At 37.8% G+C, this 12,207-nt stretch overlaps 1 protein-coding gene across 1 annotated transcript in view; it reads left to right on the top strand.

The window, feature by feature from the left end:
• The window catches only part of col14a1a (collagen, type XIV, alpha 1a), a 160,504-nt gene that overhangs the window by 8,888 nt on the left and 139,409 nt on the right, over positions 1-12,207 (top strand). Inside the window, 1 exon segment of the mRNA XM_042490363.1 lies at positions 5,014-5,130. Coding sequence (XP_042346297.1) covers positions 5,014-5,130 — 117 coding nt within the window.

The raw sequence follows: 12,207 nt of genomic DNA, 5'->3' as shown, positions 1-12,207 counted from the left end.
AGATTACTGAGTAAAAGAAAGAATAAGAAAGAAGGAAAAGTGAAAGGAAGAGAAGGGATAGTATGAGAGGATGGGACAAAGCCAACATAGAGCAGGACGTTGAGCCAAATCAGGAGATGGGAAGAAAAAGCTTGCAGAAGAAGTTGAAACAGAGACAAGGAAGGAGGGGAGGGCTGGAGAGAGGAGATGAAGTGTAGCAGAGGATTGGACAGCATTTACTCATCTAACAGGAATCCCTGCTTGCTTTTACCGCTGCTAATCCTGGGAAGAGTCATCCCTTCTCAAACTGGGGGCGTCAAGCTGCGCCTGTATCGCTCTAACCCAGATAATTCCAGTTCATACTGGGCCTCCAGTTAAAAGACTCTCTAGCTCACACACTCTCCCTATGGAGTTGGGAGATTAGAAGCTCATACTTCAAATTAGACCCTTTTTAAAAGCATCTTTGAATAAAGGTTCAATTGCACGATGTGAGAACATGTTAAATATATTTTTTAAGGGATTTTTGGCACTGAGGGTTTGTATCTTTTTCATTGAGGCTTCAGTGACTCAGACTATTTACTGGAGCTAAATGTTGTTGCTAAGCTGTAGTCGCCAAAGTCCTGCCAAATGGCTGGACCTGCATTTACTACCTGGCAAGAAGCTTATGCAAGGAGCTGTTGGGGGCTTGTTGATTCCAGCAGTGTAGCTCTCTCAGATAAATGGCTCCAGTTTGTGTGTATACTGTTGAGTTTAAGCTCCGTAAGTTTTGGGTGGAGAGTTTAAGCCATCCAGCCAGGGTCTCTACAATATTTACACAAAGTGTCTTATTGTGAGAGGATGTCTGATGCGTTTCAGCAAAGCATCTTGGCACTTAGATTCAGAGAGAGAGTGTGAAATGTTGAGCTCTTGGATGATATTTATGCCTGTTCGGTGGTAAACAAGAACAGACGTGGCAGTTTGCGAAGGGTAATTTATATCAGAGACCCTCATGTTCTGTCAGCATCCGCAGCTATTGGAGCTATTATGTCCATATTCATTAATCATAGTTGCTGTCACTGGAATAGCCTCCAACTCATAGACCTTGACATGCATTCACAGAATAAAGAGGGTCATAAGTTTTTTATTATAATGCTGTGTGTGTTTGTGTGTGCATGTGTGTGTGTGTGTGTGTGTTCATTGACATGCAAAGCAAAGATGAAGGTTTCAAGGCAATTTTCACCCGGTTATTAGTACCCTGTCTGCCAACTCAATTCACCTACCATCAAGCACACACTAAATGATACCAGAGTAATAATCTACCAGCTCGATCACAGACTTAAATTATTCATAGGTTCGTATTGTGTGGTGTAATTATAGCGTTTCATCCTATGCATTTTGAGTATATGATAGGTGGCACTGTGTGGTAACGTCAGAAAAGGAGTGAGCAAAATGTAAAATGGTGAAGTGCTGCGCTGTGTCTCTGCAAAACGATCACACAGCATCATGAGATCTGGTGATGAAAAGTTCAAAGAGAAGTTGACCTTGTTTGACAACTTTGAGACTTTATTTTGTTATTTTGGCTTCAGTTGGGACTTTAACTTGTGAGGTAATGCCATGACTAAAGTATTAAGGATGTTTGGAAGGAAAATCATAACTGATTTTTTTTTTTTTTTAAGGGTTATCAAGAACACAAGAACTTTAAAAAAACTTTTCTCTTTTCTATGATAATTGTTTTCAATAGAGAGAGAATATATTATATATATATATATATAATATATATATATATATATATAATATATATATATATATATATATATATATATATATAATATATATATATATATATAAATAATATGATATTATATTTTTTAATATTATGTATGTTATGTTATATTGTATTTATTTATTTCACATGCAGTCTATATATATAGTATATACCAGGGCTGTGAACTCAAATCACGTGACTTGGACTAGACTCAGACTCAAGTCACTAATTTGATCACTTAAGACCAGACAAAATTTGAAAAGGACTTGCAACGTGACTTGGACTTTAACACCAATAACCCCTGTATAAAGAATGTTATTTTAAGTGTGCCACGCATCAATTAGTTTAGTGTCATTTCCTGGATCAGCTGATGCGACTGCTATTCATTTCAAACAAGTTGAGAACCATGAAGAACTAATATTATGTTACTCAGCAACAGTTGGAAAAAAAACATACCAAAGATATTTTCTTCTGCCTAAGAAAACTATGCAGTGGTTGACAAAAAAATTGCAAAATTGCAGTATACAAAACGTCCCAGTCAAAAATTATAGAGTTGTGACAAAGTCGCCCAAAAAATAGTAAGCCAATGCTAATATTAACATAGAGTTCTAATTTATAGCTAAGGTTATTAACTCTTATTAAAATGGCATTATTTTGGTGAAAAGCAAATTATGACTTGTTGGAGACTCAAAGTTAAGGACTTAGATTTTGACTCAGGACTTGTCTGTCTTGACTTGAGACTTGAGTGCAAAGACTTGAGAATTACTTGTGACTGGCAAAACAATGACTTGGTCCCACTTCTGTTATGTACTAGATTATAAACAAATCACCGTATTTATTTTCCTAAAAGCAAACTAAATCTACAGTTTATCACAATTTTTCCACCAATGTTGATCTAACTTCATTAATTTCATTTTAGGATTTGTGGAACGAACCTAAAAATGTATTTTGTCACTCAGCTAACACACCGGGTGATACACCTACCCAAATGGGCATTTCTAACTTTCACACTCACAAGATAACAATACGATGATGCACTTTTTAAAGAATGATGCTCTCTGAACGGGATTTTCCTTTGAGAAAGATGGAGGTCTGTTCTCATCAGCGTGAAAATCCTGCACAGTACACCTCAGGTTTGTCATCATCATATCACCCATTTTTTTTCTCTACACAGTTTCTTCATAGTGGCTTACAGTCTTTGCATGTCAGCACTCTATAAAACATCCATCACATGCCATTCATTGACAGTTCAGCATTTGTTTTTGAAGGTTTTAGGATCGGTCTTATGGGTCAGTTATTAATGTGAGCGCTTCTTCAAAGTTTGTTATAACTCAAAGGGATTCTTCTGCATTTAAAACTGCAGCTCAGTAGTATTATTATCCACTTATCTCCAGACACCAGGTAGTTAGAGGTTGTGCTCAGTTTTTTTTATTTATATAGACTGTTGCAAAGTTAGCTCCCTTACTGACACAGAAAAATTATTTACTTGTCCCAAAATTCTTATGATTCCAGTTACTGCTGATCTGTCTGAGTGTCATGTGAATCTGAGTCAAATAGTAAACACTGTGAAGGTGCAATATGTACAATATGGTCAAAATTTTAGATAACATTCTAAAATAAACTAATCTTATCAGCAGTAACAGTTTTGACATTATATCAAAGAAGTTTATAAATTGTGTTGCAGAGATTTCTACTGAAATATGCATGCTAACCAGCTAAGTCTGGCCTATCTTGTCTTATAATACTAATTATAAACTTACTCAAAGGGCCATAGTGAGTCACAGTAGCGTCATTGTAAGCAGTATGCCCTCAGTTCAACATGAGAGGACAAAGAGTCCTATATTAGTTTTAGTTGTTTTGAGATACCTGCCATCTCTCCCAATGCAAAGTTCAGCGATCTTTTTACGTCCTTGACTTCCTCTTCCCTAATTGACAGCCAAGGTCAGAAATCCACAATACTGTTGTGGTTAGGTCAGCTATTTCAGGCCAGTGTACAGACAAGTTTAGCTAGCTAGGCTAAGTTAGATTGCAGGTTGACCTTGTTCAAATCTGTGATCCTAAATCATTGTCTTAATTCAGCTTAACAATAAAGTAAGAAAAACAGTCTTAAATCTTCTGCAAAGTTGTTGATTCTGTTGATGGATCTTACAGTTTGAGATATTTTTAAAGAGTGCTGACACGTAAAGCCACTTTACATTTGCAGTGTCATCAGATTTGTGGATGACAGTGTCTATTCATTTGTAGAAACTTTGTAGAAACATGAAAAATTAATGGTTTGGGGTAAATTTGTATGTAAACTAACCTAGGATGATATAGCAAAGCAGTGAAATGGTGATATGTGCCGCAGACATAAAGGTTATGTCAGTGGCTTTTGTTTTCATCTGAGGTGAATCTGTAGTATTCCACAATACTACATTCCTGTGTTGCTGCCGTCTGTTATTTTCTTCAGTTGTGTGTCTCTTTCTGAAAATTAAAAACAGTCAAATTCTCTTTCACTGCTTTTCTCAAAATATGCTGTTTAAGTGTGTTTGTAAGAAGCAACACACACACACACACACACACACACACACACACACACACACACACACACACACACACACACACGTACAGAACCATGCAGAGAATGGCTGCTGTCACCATTTTTAACAGGCCACTGCAGATCTGTTTTCCTTGACACAAGGCTGGTTTTAGCGCGCTCCTGAGGATGGTACTGTACACCAATCAGTTCTCCCTGATGTTGTATAGATCAAAAATGTACACTCACGAATTGGCAGAGGCAAAAACTTTTTTTTCTTGCTTCACTAGTTTGTGACAGAAATTTAAATCACCCTCCTCGCATCACTTGTCCTTGGAATGTGTTTTATGAAGAGAATTTGACTGCAAATAGTTTCTTCTAAATCTGTGCCTTTTTAAACCTTTTTCATGCTATATTGAGCTGAAGCTGAGCTGTATGCCATGGTGAACCTGCTTTATGTGTTTGCTCTCATGCGATACAGGAACTTCAAAATTGAAATTCACTCAGCCCCTCTTTCTCTGTCTTTCTGTCCATCCATTTATTCATTTCCTTTTTGAGTCATTTTGATTTGTGGGTTTTTGGGGTGAATGTTTTGGTTTTGGTGGTGTTTCTGGATTTAACCACTGGCATTTTGTTATAGTCTTCATACAGTATATGTGTTGGCTGGTGGCTGGGAGCTTTCTGTTTAATATAACCGTCATTCATCATTTTCTAATTTCAAATTATTCCCTGCCTTTATTGGAGCTTTTTAAAAATGTGGTTAATTGTTTTTCAGTTCCAGTTCCGAGGAGGCTGCGTTTTAAAGTGCTGAGCCCAAGCAAACTCCTTGTCTCCTGGAAGGAGCCCAAAGGAGACTTTGACAGCTATCTATTCCTCTACAACAGTTCACCAGGTAGGATCATTTTGCTGTACACACACACACACACACACACACACGCACTTACTTCTATGCCTAAGAGATGTGGGACTTGAAGTACATCACTCCCGGAAAGATAGTCTTTTTATAAAACTAGGTTGTCTAGGCAGTGGAAAGACACAACTGCGATTGAAATTGGTGCAATGAATAGAGAAAACAAAGGAAAAGGGCTGTGGCATTTGCTTTTCTCTAAAGGTAAAAATCTTACAACTACCAGAATGCACTGTGCCACACCGCACCAATAAACGCTCGCACTGATGGGTGATGTAATATGAGCTTTGTCGTTTTTTCATAGGAAACAATATGGCAAGTGGCTGATAGCAAACAATCTCAACTTACAATAACACAGTGAGCTAAAACATGTGTCTAAGATTTAGGTGAGAGATAGGCAATGTACTAACAGAATTGTGGTTTATGTTCAGTGCTGCATAATTTTATTGTTTGATCTAAGATTTTTCATCCTCCGCTTTAATAATACAGGAAACAGCATATCACCCACTCACTGTTCACAAATTCTTTTATTAAAGTCAAGCGGTACACTAAAATTTGTTTCTGAAGACATTCTACGTAAAAAATAGACAGTGCAGTAACAGGTTCTTGGTTGATATGTGATCAGCACAGTCCACTTTTTTTAGTTTAATTTGAGTTTGGTCTGAGTTTGAGAGACAGAGAGGGGCTTTTTTTTCTCTGTCCTTATCCCACAGATATAATTAAATAAAGCACTGGAAGTGGGACTCATTCATTCCTATGAAAGTTGTTTAGTTGTGCGTGAAGCCAAAAAAACTCATTTCCATGGTAAGAAATTACTTGGATGATCAGTGCTACTTCCTTATCACTGGGCCTATAAAGATGCTGTGCTAGAGACGTCAACCAGCTGAGCCAGCTACTTCCAGTTTAGCGCTCTGCTAGCTTGTATGGAGATAAAATGATTTAATCTTCTGCACTTTCCAAATTTCACCAGACCAAATGGATTAAAATCCTGATAGTGAAACACGCCATTTCTCAGGTTCTAAGTGACACACAAAATAAATCTATTGATTTACTGATTTACAGACATCTCTTTCCCAATTTGAGTCTTGAAAAAGTCTTTTAAAGCCAAATGGAATAAGGTGACGGACTCAGAAGTCGCAATTCCATTGTTCAGCCGATACAAAAATTGGCTTTGCAGCCTGTCGCACGTCCTTGGGGCCTGCTCTATCTGCTACTGTACTCTTTGGATCTATGTTAGCATGTATATGAATTCGCGGAGGTAAAATCTGTAGTTTGAGCAACAGCCCATGAGCCAGAAAAATCATCTGGCAAAATTGGGCTGAGAGATGAGCAGGGTGATCTTGATACTGGTAAGATTGAGGGAAGCTGAGGGAACCACAGTTCATTTACACATACTACCCACCTTGTTATGGTACAAAGCAAGTTCAAAATCGGCAGAGTATGCCTTTAACTTTGAAATTTTCAGGGGGAGGATCCCATCATGACTTGGATTTTTTGTCTGTCAGGAAGGATTATGTAATTTACTTCTTATCAAAGCTCCTTTGAAGGGATCACACTCTTGAGAGATATGGAGGACTCAAAGTTTGTCCTGCACCTCTGCCAAGTTTGAGACAAAGGAGTGTTTTTGCTGCGTACGTGGAGCCTGTCAGCAGTTTTGAAAATGGGACTGATACGTACACAGGACAGTAGAAACACTGACTCAGTCCGGGACAGATGACAGACAATGGCAGCCAAAGCTGTCATTCATTCAGCGTTAAACTGCATTATCACTGTATGGAGCTGTGAGCTTGATTGACGCCTGACATCCTGCTTTTATCCTGCATCTGTCAGCAGCCAATCATTGTACAGACACAGGGGCATGACCTCGTCTCGTTCTGGGCATGCACAGTGCAGACAGTAATCACCCTAATTGCCATTGACGGCTCCTTCATGTAATCACAGTGCACCTACCTTCACAGCCATACATCTCCTCCGCATCAATTCTTTATACCTTTGTTGGTATTAATGCTGTGCTGAACACTGCAGACGATTCTTTCGCAGCCTGTTGTAAAAATGAATAAGTGGGACTGAATAAGCACTCTGTATCATAAAACTTGTTTCTCACAAACAACCCTTTGCGAGAAACGCCTCGTCTGACAATTTCTCGCCGCCTTCGACAGCTGAAAAGAGAACAAAAACTGAAATTTATGGCCACTTCCTCTCTGGGAGGAGTGCAGCAGTAGCTCACTGGTATTCAGCAAATGCAGTAAAAAAAAAAGACTTTCTCAGTATCCTCACTATATCCATGCACTATGTGGTAAATGAAGCGGTCTTTGTTAATAAGCAGGATGAGGACACAAACACCTATCCTGATGTCCTGTCTTTTAGTCCATCTGAGTCAGATGATTTGAACAACACCCACGGCAAAGCTTGTTAACATTGGCTGAATCCTTTTTGCTGAGAATAAAACACCATTTTTGATCACAAAAGGAGCTGTCAGTGGCGGCTAACCTTTGACTCAACATAATGTACTTTTTTTCCTCTGAGTTTGTCTAAAAAGGAGCAACTAAAGTGCAACTAGATAAGAATTCAGGTTTTAGGAGAAAGCAAAAATGACTCCTTTACCCCTAAATGCTTATATTCTTTAAAACCTCGCCCCTGTTAGTGTTGCCCCCATTATCAGCTCTTATCCTTGTGGATAATGTAACCTAAGGCTTATTGCATCAACTTCAGCCTGTGTTTCTCTGTCCAGTGGCTTTATTCTCTGTTCTATGACAGTGCATGAATTAAACTAAAATAAGCAGTTATTGGAAGTCTGTTAGCCTGCCAAAAATTCTGAAATTCAAATAGTGTGGAGTCGTGTCTGTGTGTACTTGCATATTTGTGTATTTATCAGTGCCAGATGTCTATATTTACTCTCTCAAATCCCTGTGGAGATAAAGCCAAACCCAGGAGAAGGAAAAGTTTCAGTTTTTACTGTAGTTAATGCAACTGCAACTTAATGTTGCACTGTTGCTGCATCCAATTAGAGGAATAATTTGGGCATTGGGGAGTTTGTTTAGTTTCCAACCATTGGGAGGTACAAGTGTAGAAACCAGCTGTGAGGTTTATAATAGGTTGTAGTATTTACTGCAGCAATACATGAGAATATGTAGAAAGCATTAGAAAGCAGAAACACGTGGATGTTGCTTTGCACAATTCATGCAGTGCAGTTTAGTTCATCAATATAAAACATGTTAACCTTATGCACTCTTGCATAGATAGATGTTTTAACCATCACATCACTAGCTTTGTGTAAACAGGTTGTCATTCAACCATTAACTCACACATAAAATGTGGACAGCCAATCAGAATGAAGTGTTATTGTAGTTGCGGTGGGGTAAAGAGAGGTTACCAGGAGATATGGCTTATTCAACTTTTGACAGCTGCATGTTAATTATGGATGGATCCAGAAAAAGCAAAAACAAGTTACTTCCTTTGTTCCTCAGAAAAAACAAACAAAACAAAAACAGCTGGATAACATCAGCTGGCCTAGGACTTTGATAGCAAACAAGGCAGCTGAGAAAGCAGCACAACAGGTAACATTTTAGATGTCTTATTTATGAAGGTGGAGGTTCTGGTGCAAAAAAGGGCGAGGCATGTCAAATAATTTGGGGAGGGTCTTAGGTCTTTCATTTTGCCTTCAGGGAGGGACATGTTTTCTTTAGAAACAGCCAAAATTACACCACTTATCATAGCCAGAAACTGTAAAAACATGAATTACTATTGGATTTTGAAAATTTCTGGTGGTCCGTAGACAAATCTGAGCTTAAAATATTGATATTTCATCAAAAACACTTTTTTCTAAGTCTGCCAAAATTAAACGGTTTGTGATATCTAACCAGCATATATTACTAGGGTAAAACAGGCAGATGGTAAGAAAAAAATATTTTAGCTTCAGTAGTAGCCTACCTGAAAGCTGTAGGTCTACTTTAAGAAAAGTACAGATTTCTCACCAGAAAATTACCACTTAGTCCTCCTCCTTAAACTATTGTCTATTATAAAGCAAAAAAATGCGGTTTGAAAACACTCTTTTAAAAGGATAAATGACACAGCTTTTTGTTTGTTTGTTTTTATTTTTTATTAACAGTTTTGAAAGCAGTACATTCAGTGGTCAATAGAAAATATTGATAAAAATACCTGCATACCTGCATCAATATAAAATATTAAGTTATACCATAAAGCTGTAAGATTTGCATCAATAAATAGTTTTGGTTAGTTTTTTATTACATAGGCCTATTTTTAAGTTTGATATTGTTTGAAGATATGCTAGTGCTATGAGGGCAATCAAAAAAAATATCCATGAATGAAAAGTTTGGCTTAAATAATAAGCAAATTAATTATATACTGTATATTCTTGGAGAATTTTTTATTTTGATATTTATTTATTTTCTCTATTTTTTTCAACAAATCTGTTCTTTGAGAGAAATCTTCTTGCCAAAAATCACACCGCTTGTGTCGCTTGTCCAGATCAGTTAAGGCCATTAAGGCACTGGTCCAAATCCAAATTAAGCTTTCTAGTGCGTCGTTTCCTTCAGCTGACTGTGGTGCGTCAAACCGTAATGGACTCGTCACTGCCCCCAGAGGCCGAGGGTGAAACACACCCACCGGTACCTGACAGGACGTGTGTCTGCTCTCCTTATGACGGCCACGACAGGCCTGTAACACTCGAAAAACTTACACAAGCGATACAAAGGTGAGGTTTACATAAAATATTCTTCTGCTTAACAAGAGAAAGTACTTCAAGGAAGAGAACTAAAGGGTTGTTTCCCCAAATATGCGTATGTTTAACCGCCCCATCTCCATTAAGAACCAGTGGAAAACAGGTGGCTTCAGGGTGTGCTAATTGCTAACCTTCTCTATTAAGCTGTTAACCGATAGTAAATGCTACATTTGAAGCAGCTCACAGGACTGATATTAACGCTCAACGACTAGTGGAAGGATGCGTAAACGCATTCAGAGATTGTGATAATAAGAGTGTCACATTTCGAAATGTTTTAAAACGCCAACGTTATAATTAAAGTTAAGGAAAACTTGTAACTGAAAACATAATATTTGGTTGCTGAGGGAGTCTGAGATGCGACAAAAAGGCAGAGACTGCAGTGTTGTAAGCTGAGCTATACAGGTTTTTATCATTATTTCTCTCTCTGTGTGATGGTAACATGTGTATTATAGATTATGGTATTCGCCTAATATAAACTCAGTTTGTTTTATTTTATACAGTATTTTTGCTGCTGTCTTAAATGTATGTTTTTGGCCACTGTAAAGAAGAACATAGCTGTTTATGCTTTCTGATGATTGTACCAGGCCTGTTTTAAATCTGTGGTGGTAATGTGATGGTTAAAAAGTTTATCTATACAAGAGTGCATATGGTTAATGTGTTTTATAATGATGAACTAAACTGCAATGCATGGACTGTGGAAAGCATTCATGTTTAGCAGTATGTCATGAATTTCCAGCCAATATGTTTATTGTTGTTTAAAGTGAATGTGACAACAGTTTGCTACAAGAGCTACTTAAACTTAATATGAGAGATGGGGATTTTAATAGGTTTTCCACAACTGAGTCATTGCACAAAATATGAGTTATTTTTGTTATGGAAACAATCTGATCAGCATTTACCTTGTTTGAACAGACTCTAAACTAATTTAAAGCAATAGGTCGACATTTGGGGAACCAAATGTTTGTTTTCTTTTCAGGAGTTGCATGAAAAGATCAATACCACTCTCATGTCTGCATGCAAGTATGGAGCCAGGAGATGTTAAGATAGCATAAAAACTGAAAGCTGCTAGAGGAGGAATGTTTGAAAATCTACAACACACCTCTGGATCAAACTTGTTTCTCATTTTTTCTAATGATAAAACTGTTATTCAGAAATAAATAGCCACACTTTTACTTTTTTTGTGTACGTATAATACAAATATAATAGAACTTTTATTATTGAGATTTTGAGGTGCTTGTTTTTGAGTGAATATTTAGTACAGACATGAAAGTGGGCAAATAATTGTTATTTAACAATAAAGAGCCACAGCATGTGATTTCTTCTATATCGACAAAAAGCCATTTTTTACACTTCTGCTTGTGAACGTATAATACAAATAAGATAGAACTCTTATTGTTGAGTTTTTTGAGGTGCTAATAGGCTTGTTTTTGAGCGAATATTTAGCACACAGACATGAATGTGATATTGATCTTTCATCCAACTCTCGGGAAGTCAGTGAATAAGAGTATTCTTCTAACTGTTTATTTAAGTTTTAACACCTCAGGTGTTAGGTGTTCTTGTGGCTTTCAGCCTGAGATAGAAATGAGAAAGGAGGTCTCGTGCCAAGAGCAGAAAATATGGAGGCCCAGTTTTTTTCCAGCAAAAAGACTAAGCAGACGATTGCAGGTGAAATCCTAATCTCTTTCTATAGACCTTTTTCACAGCAGATATTTTGACTTGTCATTGTAGGAAAAACAGTCGTGTCCAAGTAAGCCATCGCAGTGAGCCAACAGGCACAATACCGGCAACCTGGATCTGGCTCACCTAAATGGAATGCAGCTGTTTTTAATGTCATCAATTACATCTGCGCTTTTACTGCCACGACAAGTTAAAATGCTGTCTATTAAAAAGGTCCGTCGTTGCCAACGACATCAACTTCAGTCATGAACAAGAGATATATCTTGTAAAGGAAATGTTTTATGAAACCCTGTTGAGTCCTGTGTAAATTGAGACACGTGTCCTCGGTACAACAGTTGTCATATGTTGACTATACCCATATATTTGGCTGATTGACAGTAGTTTAGTCTCCTCAGCACAGACTAAGGTTCCAGTTTGTGGAGTGAACACTGATCCGTGCAGTTACCTCTCCTGACCTGCTGTACCCTCCTGTAGGATTTATCTCTCTTCTCCTTGGGGCGTCATTAGTCATCACCCTGCAGGCACAGGGGACAGAAGAGCTGAGGAAGCACACACACACCTTATTGATGGCGGGATTGATTGCAGGGTCAAAATTAAAATGGGGTGATAATGTGACCTGTTGGCCTGATGGGGATTAACTGCTA

Source organism: Plectropomus leopardus, chromosome 7 (assembly GCF_008729295.1).
Source record: "Plectropomus leopardus isolate mb chromosome 7, YSFRI_Pleo_2.0, whole genome shotgun sequence".
Classification (NCBI taxonomy): Eukaryota; Metazoa; Chordata; class Actinopteri; order Perciformes; family Serranidae; genus Plectropomus; species Plectropomus leopardus.
Note: the sequence above shows the minus strand (reverse complement) of the source record. Positions and strands in the feature narration are given on the sequence as shown.